The sequence below is a fragment of the Pleurodeles waltl genome, chromosome 9, assembly GCF_031143425.1.
Source record: "Pleurodeles waltl isolate 20211129_DDA chromosome 9, aPleWal1.hap1.20221129, whole genome shotgun sequence".
Taxonomy (NCBI): Eukaryota; Metazoa; Chordata; class Amphibia; order Caudata; family Salamandridae; genus Pleurodeles; species Pleurodeles waltl.
This window is the reverse complement of record NC_090448.1, coordinates 1120401527-1120417572: the sequence shown is the minus strand read 5'-3', so window position 1 is coordinate 1120417572 and position 16046 is coordinate 1120401527. Positions and strand designations below refer to the sequence as shown.

Below are 16046 nucleotides of genomic sequence, written 5' to 3'. Positions count from 1 at the left end.
TGTGGTTAGTTAGAGTATCCACCAGAAACATCATAATCGAAGTTAAGCAATTTATTTGGTAAAGTCAATAGATATTTAAGGGTGGATGATTATTACTCAATATTAAAGTCTACAAATAGGTATTTTGATACATAGAATCTCAGAGGTTATTGTAGTAGGCAAGGGTTTTGGTTACCACCTCTGTCAAACTATAGCTATAGAAGATTTGCGCTGGGAGAATCCTTATTAGACCCTCTCATGAGAGATAGTATTTTGCTTTTTCTACTACAATATTGTATACTTTTGTAATTTTATGACAGTATGCTGATGGTTGCCTTTTGGAAAAGCCTTACCCCAAGACAGTAGCCCTGGGTTTGTTGTGCTGACAACCCAATGATAACAGCTGGGGGCCTGATGATTCACTAGGAAAAGGTGTACTTCAGATGGCAGAGCTCTGATTTGAACCTGTTAGACCTTCAAGGATGGATTATTTTGCACTGTGTTAAAGCATGCAGTCTTGTATTTTGTGTATGAAATATCACATATTAGCTTTGTATGGAAAGATTTTGCCCTTGGTAATCCCCCTTGAGAGACCCTAACAATCGTAGATTTGCCCTGTAATATTTCTTGTTAGAATTACTTGAAAAACTGGAAGACTAGCTGCCTGCCAGGATCTTGCATCTTAGAGAAATAAAATACGGAATAATAAATGCTTCAATACGTATGAGTATTTATCCATATAGATACATAGAGAACCTTTTGATCAGCTCTCATCTCCCACTGGTCTGTCTAAGTGTACTGCATGTGGTAATGGGTCAGTCCACATCAGTCATTGGCACCCTCGCCCTGTGAATGACTATTTTCTGATAACATGTGCGCATCCACCTGCATTTGAGTGTGTATCAGCTTTCAGCTGGTGGGCCAGTCCTTCCATTTTCAAATTTCTCCTGTTTTAGTCCCCCTTTCATTTCTGTGTGTCTTCTCTTTTTTTAAATCTTTTCCTCAGAGGATATTGCAGCTCCTCAGGCAGTGTTCCTCGGCCGCTTGCTTGTCTCTCATTTCATTTGCAGTGTGCCACATCCTCGTTAGTTGCTTCCTCTAATCAAGGTGACCATTATGGAATGCTGTGTCTCCTAGTCCTACCATTCAAAGAGTGACCAATACATTGGTTTTAATGTGGTGGATGTGCTGGATCGTTAAAACTACTACAGACTATGAGCAATAAAATACACTGCAGGATGAACACCCACTGCCATCTTTCTTTTCGTTGCTGCAAGAATATGCCTTCTGTGTTTAGACAGTAGCAGGTGTTCTTTTTTTCTACTTGTATTCTTTTAATTTATCTTGCATATGTTGTTGAGTTTGTGTGTGTTTTATTGTGGCTGTGCCAGAGGGTGAATGCAAGAATGAGTCAGAGGATGGGTGAATGGATGCATGAGTGCAAGTAGGAGTGACCGAGAGCATTTAAGATGACCTCAGTGACACAAACGTCACTTTAATTCATACATAAGCAGACCTCTTGGCATTGCCAATGCATGTTTTGTTTTTTACAACATCATTATTTTCTCTTCCGAGTAGAGAACTGTAAATTATCTTTAACGCTGCTTTTCTCCAGTGATCACTGGGTGTATATATTTTTCTTACCTTAAGGATCCTACAGGGTTTCACATTATTTTCTTTCTGTTAGAATGCAAGTGTGTTCCAAGCAAGCACAGTCACTTTGTGTCATATTTGTGCAGTTCGTCATTTGTTTGACATTTCGGGAACCTGTCTTTAAAGTGCTCATCCTGTATGCCATTAACAACTGTTTAGGAAAATGTGAAACAGTGGGTTATTTACAATTTCATGTTTGTACAGCATACAATCTTGCAGTGTAACACTGGATACCTGATAGGTATCACAAGGTTGGGTTCTAAGAGCTAGAGCTGTGACGAGGATGGAGAAGGCATGGTCAATGCTTTGGTTCGGCTTTAGATTAAAGGTCTGCTCAGTAGCTCTCGGGGGGTACGGGTTAGTGAAACAAACAGAAGTCTACTGAAGGAATCCAGAATGGCCATATTTAATAATGTGGGGTTAGAGAGGTTCAGGTCTCCCTGAGTTTGGGATGACTGGATGGAGGAGATGGCAAAAACAACCTCATGAGGAGGGTGTCGGGTAGCTCTCTCACTGTACAGGACTGAGACACAGAGAATGTGTGGGAAGTCACTAGAACAAGAGTTACTGATGCGGTCAGATGATTTCGGGAATCCATTTTATGCTGTGGAGAATCTTACAGGTATTTGAAAAAGACATTGCCGATGGAGCTAGTGCTTGTATCATGTACATTTTGCATTCAGGCAAAGAAGGAAACACATTAACTTTTCTATAGAGTTTGAATAAAAATAAAATTTAAAATGAAAGAAATTCTTATTTGTATTTTTCATTCTTGATTTGGCATCATGTTTATCCTACATGCATCAACCCATCATGGGCGCCATTTTAGGACCTTCCTAGGTATTTCTCACTATACCATTTCCGGTCAAGCACCTTTAGCTTATACTGCTCCCAGATATGCCTCATTAATTGACCTCAATTACGTTCCAGCTGTCTGTTTTGCCGCGTGTCCTTCGATGCTATTTTTGTGAGTGCACGAGCATCTCCTTTTATACTTGACTGTGCCCTATTTGTGAAACAACACTGGCAACAGGAGGGGAGTTCCCTATTAACCCACTGGATCAGGGACAGAGCAACATAATAAACAAAAAGGTATCCAGAAGGGATGAATATCAATTTAACTATCACAGTGAAAAACTCAATTATTCACTAGAGGATAATTTCTTTTATTAACAAATTCAGCAATTAAACTATAGTGTCCACAGATACCTGTGCACCCAGAGAAATATTATATACATCTACTAGAAATATACAGTATATACATATTATACATCACAAAAGACAACAACAAAAATTCCATTAAAGCACCATGAACAAATATGATCAGCGAATTCAATCAATGACCCGCCGTCAAAAACAGAGGAGATGACAGTAGTCCATGGAGCGTATCTTGTCCCAGTGGAAAGGAGCAATCACCGAGAAAAAAGTCCGATATATTCCATAATTGCTTAACTCCTAATTCATAAATTCCAAGAGTCACTCCTCGAAGAATACAGTCGACGCGTTTCGGCCTTAGCAAATCCGGCCTCCTCAGGACAATAAAAACAGTGCCTGGATAACATTGGAAAAATCATTGAAAAAAATCAATACGGTACACAAAGCCGCTAATTTATCTTTCATCAATTAATGTCAGGCGGCTGGTATCCGAGCGGGCGTTCGAAAAAATGGCAGCTGTTTGTGAAACAAGGCCTTTTGTTTCATCAACTTTCAACTCTTTATCCTCTACAACTATATTTTAATGATTATCCATACTTTATTTCTTGCACCTGACTAAAATGTGCACGTGTGTGTTTTTATTTAAATATATTATTTAATTTTACATGCATCATGTGAACCTGTTCTTGATCGCTTGTGTTTGTATGTGGAAACCTTCAGTCTTCCAAATCTAGTCAGTTTGATAGCTCTTCTCCGTGATCTGCTGGATGCTTTCACTATTCAATTTCATTGTTTACTTTAGAATCACTTATCTACTGTGCAAAAGTGTATTATATGCTTCTTTGTTTAGTTTTATTTGCCTTCAGGTTTACAGATCTACCTTGGTGATTATTCTCATAATTGTTTTTTTGATTTCCAACTTGATTTCAGTTTTTTTCTTTGATTATTGCTTTTATGGCCACACCCCCATATAAAGAATGATAACTACCTATTAGCAATATTTCTGATATTAGGAATAAATTAGTTCTAAATTTCTCCCACATTACCACTTGGTCCGTGTATTTCTAATGCGTTGTCTGCTAGGCTGGTGTTTGCTCCAATCAGGCCACAATAAATTGATATTATTTTTGGATAGGTCGCCTAAAAAGGTACTCTTTCAAACAGGGAAATGTTTATGTGAAAGAGTACGTGAAATACTCTACTACACTTTGTGTTACTTGTGGTAAAAAGAAAAGATAGGTGCTTAATAATTTAGTTAAAGTACATTTGTGTTAAAAATACCTTCTGTCTGCAGAGGTGTATGCGCGCAAATTCAGAAGCTAAATATAATGTCCCTCTAACCCTTGGTTTTTAAGTAAATTTCTACTTTTTTTTTAATTCCACTTCCTAACTAACCTTTGTTTTTATAAATATATATAGTGCAACAATTGCAGTAAATCCACAAATGTGTGGTGTGTGTGTGTGTGTGTACATACACACACCCACACAATTTCACATCATTTTGTGAAGGCTGGTCAGCTGTGGCAAGTGTTACAAGCCTTCAAAAATATTTTTCTTAAGTACATTCAACCTAACCCTACATTATATCACTCCTTTGTACTATATAAAAAAAGAATATACGTAGCTCAAAATTACAGTCCAATAATTTAATTGAGGTGTTCGGTGACATTATGGATAACAAGGCTAAGTTGTTAGCAAATGTTAATGTCACCAGGATCCCTCGATATCTTTGTTGCACGAGGATGTACTTTACTCTTCTTTGTGTTAAGGACCCCGCCAGCGCCAAGACCAACCTACAAGAGGGCATGAAGGACGTCGCAGATTGGATGAGGCTCAGCCGCCTAAAGCTGAACTCTGACAAAACGGAAGTCCTCATCCTCGGCAACACCCCGTCCGCTTGGGATGACTCCTGGTGGCCCACGGCCCTTGGCACCGCACCGACCCCATCAGACCACGCCCGCAACCTCGGCTTCATCTTGGACCCTCTTCTCACCATGACCAAGCAAGTCAACGCCGTGTCCTCCGCCTGCTTCCTCACCCTCCGCATGCTTCGCAAGATATTCCGCTGGATCCCCGCCGACACTAGAAAAACCGTGACCCACGCCCTCGTCATGAGCCGCCTGGACTACGGCAACACCCTCTATGCTGGGACCACGGCTAAACTCCAAAAACGCCTACAACGTATTCAAAACGCCTCGGCCCGCCTCATCCTCGACGTACCCCGCAACAGCCACATCTCCGCACACCTGAGACACCTGCATTGGCTCCCAGTCAGCAAAAGGATCACCTTCCGACTTCTCACCCACGCACACAAAGCCCTCCACAACAAGGGACCGGAATACCTCAACCGTCGCCTCAGCTTCTACGCCCCCACCCGTCTCCTACGTTCCTCTGGCCTCGCGCTCGCTGCCGTCCCTCGCATCCGCCGCTCCACGGCAGGTGGGAGGTCCTTTTCCTTCCTGGCAGCCAAGACCTGGAACACCCTCCCCACCAGCCTCAGGACCACCCAGGACCACTCCGCATTCCGGAGACTCCTCAAGACCTGGCTTTTCGAGCAGTAGTAACCCCCCCTTCCGCCTTGAGACCCGCACGGGTGAGTAGCGCGCTTTATAAATGTTAATGATTTGATTTGATTTGATTTTTATGGCATGCTTGTTTGGGTACAGTAAGCATAATTAAGGTGATGTTTTCTAACAGGCAGATGTTTATAGAAAGCAGTAAATTAAAAATGTGACAATACTGTTTGGTATTCTGTAAGAAAATAAATAAGAAACTATTAAACCGATTCACAAACATTTTTAAAATAAAAGTTAAAAAATCTTTCCACTAGAGTTAATTTTATGTTTGGAGCAAATGTGCGATTTTTTTGAATTCTCAAAGTATTTTCAGGAGCACTCCTGGAAATTTGAGGCATTTGTAGATTTTCAGAAGTACTGAGCGTGTAAGAGTTTTTGCATGCAAAACTTTAACAGATGTACATTTCCATATGCAAAATTGTGCTTTTTTTCCCCAGAGGGTAACTATGCTTTCTGGTAGCGAGACCATCCGCCCCTATTGTCCTATTGAACATTGGGGCAGATTCTCCATATTTCCATCCTGAAAATGCATTTATTCCCTCTCTTGACAAGATCAAATGTAATAGCATTTTCAACATCGGAAACTGCCTATACATGTTTGGTTAACGACCACAAACCTGTGAGTTTGTGTATTTTAAAGAGCATTTACAGGTGGACCCACAGGAACAACGTCAATATTGCCTGAAGTAGTAAATTTCCTGGCAACAGAAATTCAGCTATACTGTAGGAATGTTTATGTGAAGAAATCCCTTTGCATACCTAAAATCTGATCATCCCTAATTCAGTGACTCAGTTATCTAATTTCGTGCCCCTAAAATGACCCTTTTGGAACCGCCACTACTTTCACATGCTTACCCAGATTACTCACATCCCTTTCTCATGCAGATGACGTCTACCTCAGTAAAATGTCTGCATGACACCTGTGCTGGTGGCCGTTGTTCACTTTTCTTTTACATAACAAGTGTCAATAAACTGTTTCTCTGTTCTGCTCACCACAGCACGTCTCCTTGAAGCTAGTTCTGTACTTTAACAAAAAACCTATAAAAAGGAGAAAAAAAATGATGTTCTTGAGTTGCACCCCAAGAGTTCCGTATTGCGGTCTGTTGTGGGATTTTTTTGCATAAGGATGCAACTGTGCTCTTGTCTGATATACCTGCTTGATACTGCTACTGGAGAGCCGGTATATGATTTGGCTGTCTCTTTGTGTTTCATTTAGTGCCTGAGAAGCCTCCCTCCCAGGGCGAGAAAAAGGGATGAAATCCCGACAAAGAAAGCTGAAGTCGACATCCGCTACCTGCAGTGGTTGAACGGTAAACTGCAGTTCAGCTGGAGAGCCCTGCACGCCGCCCAGCAGGAGAGGTGCGCCGCTTTGTACAAGGTACAAGCCTGCGGGCGTTTGTGTGCATACAATATCTGTTATGTTGTGTTAAATGAGATACATGTAAGGGCGATATGTCTGACGATTAAAGGTTGGATGGAAGCTTAAGCTTCTTTAATCCGTGCTTGTAGTAACGGAAATAAACTGGGACCTTCGAGGTGGGGAACAAAGTCACATGACAGGAAGCTCTGAAAGACATCTTTTCGAGCTACGGAGCACGTGCTTTGTCTGGCTAGTGGTGGGTATGAATAAGGGAGTTCTGCTCATAATTGCTGTCTGTGTAGTCCTGTCCGAAACAAGAGCCGCGGTTTAAAGGGTCTTTCAGAAGGTATTCTAAAGCCGAATGACGTCAGCAAAGACAAAACCTGGGTCTGGGTGGCCAAAGGATCTGCTTTTTAAAATCACTCTGGGAGAATAGGGCTTAGGGCTTGATTTAGTCTCTGCAGACGGATTACTCTGGTTATTATATTTTATGGGATTTAGATTTTGACAGACGGGATATTCATCACCGTTGTGACGGAGTAACTGGTCCGCCTAGTTCCAAGTAAGGCCCTTTTATAAGGAATCCATGCATAAGTTGACTTGTTGAAAAATTAACTGACTTTTTACACCAGATTTCATATGCATATATTGTAAGGTGGACTCAAATGGTGCTCACTCTTTGCATTACCATTTCCTACAAATTATAAGTTGGTCAAAAAGTTGTGCAAACTGGAAGCAGCTTCTGGCACAAAAAGCTTTTACATCCGTTATTCCTTGTTGTTAGATTAAAACACTAAGGGCAAGATTTAGAACTCAGTAGATGGATTACTCCGTCACAGCAGTGACAGATATCCTGCCCGCTGTAATATAAATCCCATAGGAAATTATGGGATTTTTATTTTGGCGGATGAGATAGTGTTCACTGATGTGACAGAGTAACCAGTCTGCGGTATCTACATCAGGCCCTAAATCTGATAGTATAGTATAGTTGGAAATTGTGAGAAAGGGTTTTACTGCCCAATTTTCCATTACTCCAGGATCCTAAACAGTGCTTTTTGCACCAAACATCATGCCTTACCTCTGCCCACACATTCCAAAATCGATATAGGCTGTGTTTCATTTGCAGCTGGTAATTTGAGCGGGAGGGCGGGGCCACACATGTGCACTCACCCATCTACATGCACACTCCCTCACACACCCAGACATTCACAGGCATGCACACATACACCCACCATTCACAAGCACACACACACCCAGTCACAGCACACACTTACAAATGGACCCACATTCATTCATACATACACACACGCATGCACACACCAAACACTAAAAAAAGAAAACAAGCATTTTCAATGCAATGGGTCTCGCATTTGCTTGAGTTAGAGCTAATGGCGTTGTAAATTCATAAATGAACTTTTCTTGCCACATAATTTGGTCAACCCTGCCTCATAATTTGGTCTTTTCTGCCACATAATTCCAGTGGCCCGATATAACTAAAGCATTTCTATTTACCTTCTTTCTCTATCTGCAGCCAAAAATGAAAACGTTGCTATTTAGCATCCTAATTTAAATCTGCCATGCTAATTCCAATAGAATACCACTTCACCACCTCACCATCAGGGTTGCTGGCTGCCTAACACAATTCCCAAAACAAGACAGCCACGGAGAAGTAGTGAGATAAATAAACTAGGAAGGTCATCCGTTGGACTGAATCATGGTCATAACTGCAATAAGGAGAGATTAATAAAACGATCATATAAACCCAATAAAAACATTTCTCAGAAATAAACGTTTGGCATTAGACTGTAATGCTCAGAACAGCCCCTAGAGGACACCACAGTGAAAATATCATTTGTTAGAAACATGATCATGTTGCCATATAGTCAGCCCCTAGAGGGCATAATCGCAAGGAAAGAAAATGACTTAAAGTATTGCAGTGTAACCATATAGCTAGCCCTTAGCGGGTGTAATGCATTACACATTTTCATGGCTAGCAGGCCTACTGCAATGATTTTACAAACAAGATCCTTAAAACACAAACTACTCTCAGCTGTAAAACAAAAGTTCCAGCCATGAGAGAGGTTAAAAAGACACTAAATGGAGGGAGGGGTTATTATTTTAGGGTCCCCACTAACTTAGTGTGGGTACCCATGACATAAACAGAAAGAGCGTCATGCTTAACGTTTTGGTGGTGGTCCCATTGTCCTAGGACCACCGCAGGCTGAGTTAAGGGCAACTATGTTTTGAAAAAAAGAATGCTTGCAATTGCATTATGGGGCGACTTTTCACAAGTGCAGTGAATATTGTAGTATGTGTTGTCCTGCTATGCCGGGAGAGCTGCGTTGTGGATTTCTGTGTTTTTTAGTGAAGCATTTATCAATTACAAGTGTTTTTGGGAAAGCTATTGAGCGTGAAGGGGATAGCCAAAATAAATGACTGATAAGGTAGCACTGTGAACAATGTGACCAACGCTCTAATACCGCAGATGGAGTTTGCACTGTTGGCCCTGCAAGGGTCATGGCTTCCATGCAGCACGAAGGGGAGAGACAAAAGAACAAATAGTACACCCAAGCTGAAGCATATTGGCAATTGTGCAATTGTCCATGTAAGAGGGACAGTCTTCAAGGCGGTAACATAACCGACCTGAGGGGGGACAAACGTAAAGCAATTACCAATGACATCAAGGGATTTTTGAAAGGCAAGCCCACGAAGGAATGAAAGTGATGGGCGTGGTTAAAAGCCCACAATACTTACAACAGGTGAAAGCGCTGGCACGCTCGACCTAAAAACCATGAACAGTGGATAGAAACTTTGTTAATCAGTAAAGAACAGAAAATTAAACAGATCTCACTAAATTATTTCAAATTCTAAATTAGCCCACCCTTTGCAACAAAAAAAGGCGTGTGCCTCACTGGAAAGTCAACATACTTTTTGCCTTCTGTGGACCAGGCCTTTTCTTCGCTCCTACTCTATCTGCCTTGCAATGTATATTTTGCGTGTAATAATGCGATGAAGCGTATAGGAGGTTATTAAACTGGCGACATCTGCCAGAGTATGTTAAACCTCCTGATAATACACAATTTTGAAAAAGGACACCTGCTTATCCTGAGGGCCACAGACAAAACGCTGCTTTTCAGAAGAAGTGTCCTCCTAGACTACTATGTTGGTCGCCTGTCACTATCATGTCCTACGTTTCTTGGAGTATCTGTCTCTCAGTAGATGGCGATTCTTTGAATGTCAGACACAATTAAAGGATTAACAACCGCAAGTGATGGAAATTAACCCCACAGAATCCCCACTGTCTTACCACCGTAGTAAGAGTGCAAGCGGCCTGAATCCTATAAATGGAGGGCCAGACATCAGTAACCTACTCCAACAATACCTAATAATTTGCACAAAGCAGCAGTATCAGGTGAAATGAGCCACAATTCCCAATGACTAGTCAATGCTTTTTTGCCTATTTGTATTTGACTCAGGTGGGATAGCTGAAAAAATTGTAAAAAAGTGAAACGAATATTAAATAGCAGTTTATGAGAGTCAATTTAAAATAAGCGTAGCTTCTGTGTGCGTTACTTTACCATCTGTCAAGCAACACTTTTAGCAGCTCAGAAAACGAAAGAACTGGTTTATTTGCAACTAAAACTGTTCTGCCTATGTGAGAAACGATGAAATGTTTATTGAGAAGATTGTTTTTTAGAATCAGCACAACATTTCTAATTGACAACAGCAACCTTTCAGATCAGCCTTTGTAAAAGAGTAATATATATATATATATATATATATAAACATAACCATAACATAACATAACCATATATATATATATATATATATATATATGAAAACATAACCAAATAACAAAATCCATGTTGCCGTTTAACACATATCAATCTATTGTTTAGACTCAACTATGTCCTATTTCAGACAGGGTTGTTTTGAGAGGAGCTCGAGTCTCAACAAAAATGTACACTGCGGTTCCGATTATTAACCTTGCTTTCACATGATGCACTCTTGGGATGGCATGTGGTGGGCTGGTCAACAGCTTGTTCACAGTCCACGACCTTCCGGTGCCTTCAGTGCCATCTCCTCAGGGTTGTCAACCAGCCACCAGAAGACACGGTTTAAATACACAACATCCACTGCCCATTTAGGACCAGGCCAGAGGTTAAAAAAAAAAACAACAACATTATTTTCCCACATGCAATAGCACACAGTGGATAATTTATCCTCCAAACCTCCCCCCACCACACGCATATTGTGCTTGTCTGATCTGTGTCCTTAGCTACTAAAACGATGACCTGATGTGCACCACTGGACAGTGATTTTTTTTCTGTTTTCATCTCAGTGGTAGTTTTTTTTCCCCTGTTTTTGTTAGAGTTGCCCATAGACTGTGTCCACGGGTCAATATATTTTTCTGTGATGGGTCATTGTTATCAGCTGTGTTATGACAAATGGTCCGATCTTTGCTCGTCAGGACTACAACTCCCAGAATACATTCGGCTGTGCAATGACAGTCAAGAAATGGAACAGTGTGTTTTCTCAAGAGTTCTACTTGTATCCTTTAAGGGTAGGTAAAACGCGTACAAAGGAGTTAAGAATTATTTGCAAATAACGCTCCACAGTGCTACGAGCTCAGTGCCAGGTTGGAATGCACTGCATAACTAAACTCGCAAAGGCTAACAATGAAAAGTGAAACAGTTTCAAATAAGCGATTTAAAGTGCCTCGCCATGAGTGTGAAGTGCAAAGGAGAGACACAAAAGGAATTATAAGATAGCTCGCAGTCAAACCTATCGGCAGTTATGCAATTCTCCATGTAAAAGGATCAATGTCATGCAAAGTGCTCGATGACTGCCCAGCGAAATCGCACTGTGTTCGAAATAAAAAGAAAAACTAGTCCAGAAGCCATGCAGAAAACATGGAGCCTCTTATGCTTTCAGTAGTTAGTCGGTGCGCTCGAGGAGGACTAAACACCGGCAAAGGCATGACGCATGCATGCCTTTCACAAATGAAATCAAGCAAATTTTAAAAGGCAAGCCCACGAACCAACGAAACTGAGGGCCGTGCGGTGGGCATGGTTAAAATCCCACAGAAGGATTACAACAGGCGAGAGCGCTTGTGCGCTCAACCCTAAAACACTACTGGCTGCAACAGTGTTCTCGGCCTCCAAGGTTCCTGTATGACTGGGACTGCCGCCACCTCTTACTGGCTGACCTTAGGTCAGTCCGTGAGAGGAGACGGCAGTCAGTCACTCATCACAGTGGAATTGGGTCGGGGAGAGTTGTTGACTCCACCCACTCTGTAACCAGGTGTCACTGATTGACAACCGTCCCTGGGCACTTAGGGGTTTAAAACTGAAGCAACCAAGTCCAAGGCTTTCAGTTATGCTCGCCTTCATCATAAGGGTGAGGTCCTCAAAGCACTTGGCAAAGCTATGGAGGTCACATGCAGAGGGATGTGACATTGTCAGCCCGACAAAATTCAGCTGAAACAGCCAGGCGCTAGTGCATTTAGTGCTTGTAAACCGCCTGGCTGCCTGACCTGAACATAAAGAGTGCCTGTCAGGCTAACATTTGCTAAGCCTGACTGACACTCTTCGTGCCTACCAAAAGGTGGGGAATGGGGACACTTCACCCTTAAAGAAGGGCCGCTGCCGTTGGATTTCCTCGACTGGATTACAACAGTTGTTTTATGTGTTGTCTTTGTAGAGATGCAGTCCTTATTTGTGTCTTATTTTAATTGCGTTCTGCAGATGGCTTTTAATCGGACACTTTTGTGGCTTTCTTACTGAAATAGTGTTTTTCAATTATTTAAATTGTTAAAAATAATAAAAACAAAATCCACTATGTCTTGGAATCCTCTGTTCTATCATTAGTGTATCATCTGCATACATAGAAGAGCAGCGAACCCTTAGTTGGTGTAAGAAAGTGACTAAAAGTTGCAGGGTTAGGACTGGCCCCCTTTGGGACAAACAGCTCAGTTTCTTGGGTGTAAAATTGAAAGGTGGTAGTGTGGTGATCTGCTGGTGGCCTAAAAGAAATCACCTATTTAATGATTTTTTTCTGCCCAGTGTGACTTCACCTAGTGGAGTTGTCTATGCCGTTTAAAGGCTGCTGATAGATCTTAAAGTATTAGGGTCAGACACCTTCATCATCCACCAAACGGCAAAAATTGTTTAGAATGAATAGGACAACCAGTTCTGTGCAATTGCCAAGCTGGAATCCAGTTTGGAAAATTTCTACCAGATTATTATCCCAGACGAATTGTTGAAGATATTTAAAGATGGTTTTTTTCTAGTAATTTGCCAAGTAATTGTAGAGACAGCATAGAAATTCCTTAGGTCTCGTGGGTCCATTGAGGGTATTTTCTAGAAGATTTTTTTATGCCACCAGTTTTCCATACAGCATTAAAATTATTCTGACTTAAAGAGCAGCTGAACAAATCTAATAGCTGATGATTGAGGGCCGCTAGAAGAAATTTCATGATATTTTCATGCACCCATTCTAGAGGAGAGCATGTTGTATGACAGCTGGTACTGGTGGTTTCAACATCTTCACATGCAGTAGATAAAAAGGAGTTTAAGATGGCCAAAGTTTATCTTGTGGGGTAGTGGATGGATATTTTTATCCTTCAGAGTGTTTCCCCTTTGGATGTTATTACAAATACATTTGATCTTATTGAAAAATACTTGACTAACTTTGCATATTTGTTGGGTATGTCGTATGATATTTGCATTGGGTAAGGTGGATTGTAATTCTCACATAGTATTAAATGGGTATTTCGGCAAATTTGGAGCTTGGGAAAATAGGCATTTGTCTAATGAAGATTGAACTGCCTTCTTTATATTCTTTAAGTGGTGCTTATGGCCTGAACAAGTAGATGTTTCCTCTCACTTATCTAAATTATGCTTTTAGGGTATGGCTAGAAGCAAGCCGGATCTCAGGAGGTACTCCATAATGATCCATCCAGGCAAGTGGTATGAGCTCGTTGGCTAGGGTTAGATTTGTTAAGGGTAAAAAAGCTTTGGCAAAGCTAATAGGTATCACTTCTTTTAAGCATTCCGTGGCAAAAAAAATCAGGCCTGCTTTTTTGTTAGGGGAAGTATCTGACAATAGTTGGGTGACTGTGTTGCTCCCAGATGTCCTAGAAAGAAAATATCTCAATTAAGCAACCTCCTGGGCAAACAATTATGGAAGTTGGAATTGTGTTCCTGTTAGAAATTGGGTTTCTAGTTGACAGAGGTATACACCCTTGTCCAAGCAGGGACCACAATCCTAGTCTGGGTAAGTCACAACACAACCCAAATTATCCTGTGCTAACCCTCTGGTGGTTTGGCACAGAGCAGGCAGGCTTAACTTAGAAGGCAATGTGTAAAGTATTTGTGCAATAACTCATACAGTAACACAGTGAAAACACCACAAAAATACACCACACATGTTTAGAAACCTAGATAATAATTATCTGAATAAAATAAGGTCAAAGCGATGAAAATCCAATGTACACAAACAAACGTAAGAATTTTTAAAGATTAAATCCCACTAAAGCGCTGAGAAACTCAATAGTTCCAACTGGGATTATCGCGGCGTCATTGACTGAGTCGTTCCCAATAATCAGGCGCCACAGGCGCCAGTCACAGAGTCGCCCAAACCCCCAGGTACACTACCTTTGAAAACGAAGAAACACTGACGTCGAACTGTTGTGGAGGTGAAGCGTCGCTGGAGTCGGTGTGGCGTTAGTCCCTTACAACTTCCGGGGAGGTGAGGCGTTGGTTCCGTACTGCGAGGCAGGGGAGGCGAGGAATTGGTTCCGTCCAGTTGCAGCGGAGCTGGTGCTGCGTCGATGACAAGGCGTCGGTTTCTTGTGACCCAGCGGGGTCGATGAGTCCTGTCGGTCAAGATGTGATAAGTCGACTTCGCAGTGTTGCGATCCCACAGCATGACATCATCATCATCGCAGCAGTAGCAGATTTGCGTTGCAGGCTACGGTCATGGCGTGCAGGGAGGACCAAGGGGCCGGAGCAGCTGTGACGTCGGTGCTGGCGTTGCTGAAGTTGTTACTTGCGTTTCTGAAGTCGGTGAACTAGCTAAAAGCTAGTAGATGATGTCTTTGTTGTCCCTGAGACTTCAGAACAGGAGGCAAGCTCAAACCAAGCCCTTGGAGAGCACTTTTAGGGAAGGCAGAGTCCTTCCGACACAGCCAGGAGCCAGCAGAGCAGCAAGCAGGGCATCAGTACTTCTCAGCAAAGCAGTCCAGATGAGTCCTTTGGGCAGCCAGGCAGTTCCTTTGTCAAAGTCCAGGTGTAGATCCAGAAGTGTCTGATTTGGTGGGGTCAGAGACCTAGTTTATATACCCCAAAATGCCTTTGAAGCGGGGGAAACTTCAACAAGTGGTTTTAAAGTCCACAAGTTCCCCTTTCAACCCAGGCCTGTCTGCCAGGATCCCTGTGGGGGGGTTAGCAATCCTTTGTGTGAGGGCAGGCCACTGTCCTTTGAAATGTAAGAGAGAGACCCTCTACCTTTCCTGCCTAGGGAGACCCATTCAGTATGCAGATGAGTGTCTGGTGTCTTTGGCTGTCTGGGTGGAATGCACAAGGAGAGCTGTCAACCAGCACGGGCCAGACGTGGATTGGAGACAGACTGTAAGGCACAGATGGCAGTAGGTGCAGAGAAATGCCCACTTTCTAAAAGTGGAATTTCAAAAATGGTAATATTAAATCCAACTTCACCAGTAAGCAGGGTTTTCTACTACACATCTGGCCATACTAAACATGACAGGGCTACTCCTTCCAGATCAGAATCTACCACTTAAAAGTATATGAGGGCAGTTCTAATGCTAGTCCATGAGAGGAGCAGGCCTCATAGTAGTGTAAAATGAATTGGTGAGTTTTTCACCACCAGGACATGTAAAACACAAAAGTAAATGTCCTGCCTTTTACATACATAGCGCCCTGCCCTATCAGTTACCTAGGGCCTACCTTAAGGGTGACCTATATGTAGAAAAAGGGGAGTTTAAGGCTTGGCAAGTAGTTTTAAATGTCAGTGAAACTGCACACACAGGCCCTGCAATGGCAGGTCTAAGACATGGTTAAGGGGCTACTTATGCGGGTGGCACAGTCAGTGCTGCAGGCCCACAAGTCACATTTAATTTACAGGCCCTGGGCACATGCAATGCCCTTTACCAGGGAACTACAAGTAAATTATATATGCAAATTGGGTATGAGCCAACGTTACCATGTTTTTAGGAAGAGAGCACAGGCACTTTAGCACTGGTTATCAGTGTTGAAGTGCCCAGCCTCCTAAATCCAATAAAAAGGAGGTCAGAAAAGGAG

The 16046-nt window shown here is 42.1% G+C and overlaps 1 protein-coding gene across 1 annotated transcript in view; it reads left to right on the top strand.

The window, feature by feature from the left end:
* TEDC1 (tubulin epsilon and delta complex 1) overlaps positions 1-16046 on the top strand; it is a 425884-nt gene that overhangs the window by 151457 nt on the left and 258381 nt on the right. The window contains exon 4 of the mRNA XM_069208844.1: positions 6580-6741. Coding sequence (XP_069064945.1) covers positions 6580-6741 — 162 coding nt within the window. The remainder of the gene's footprint in view (positions 1-6579; positions 6742-16046) is intronic.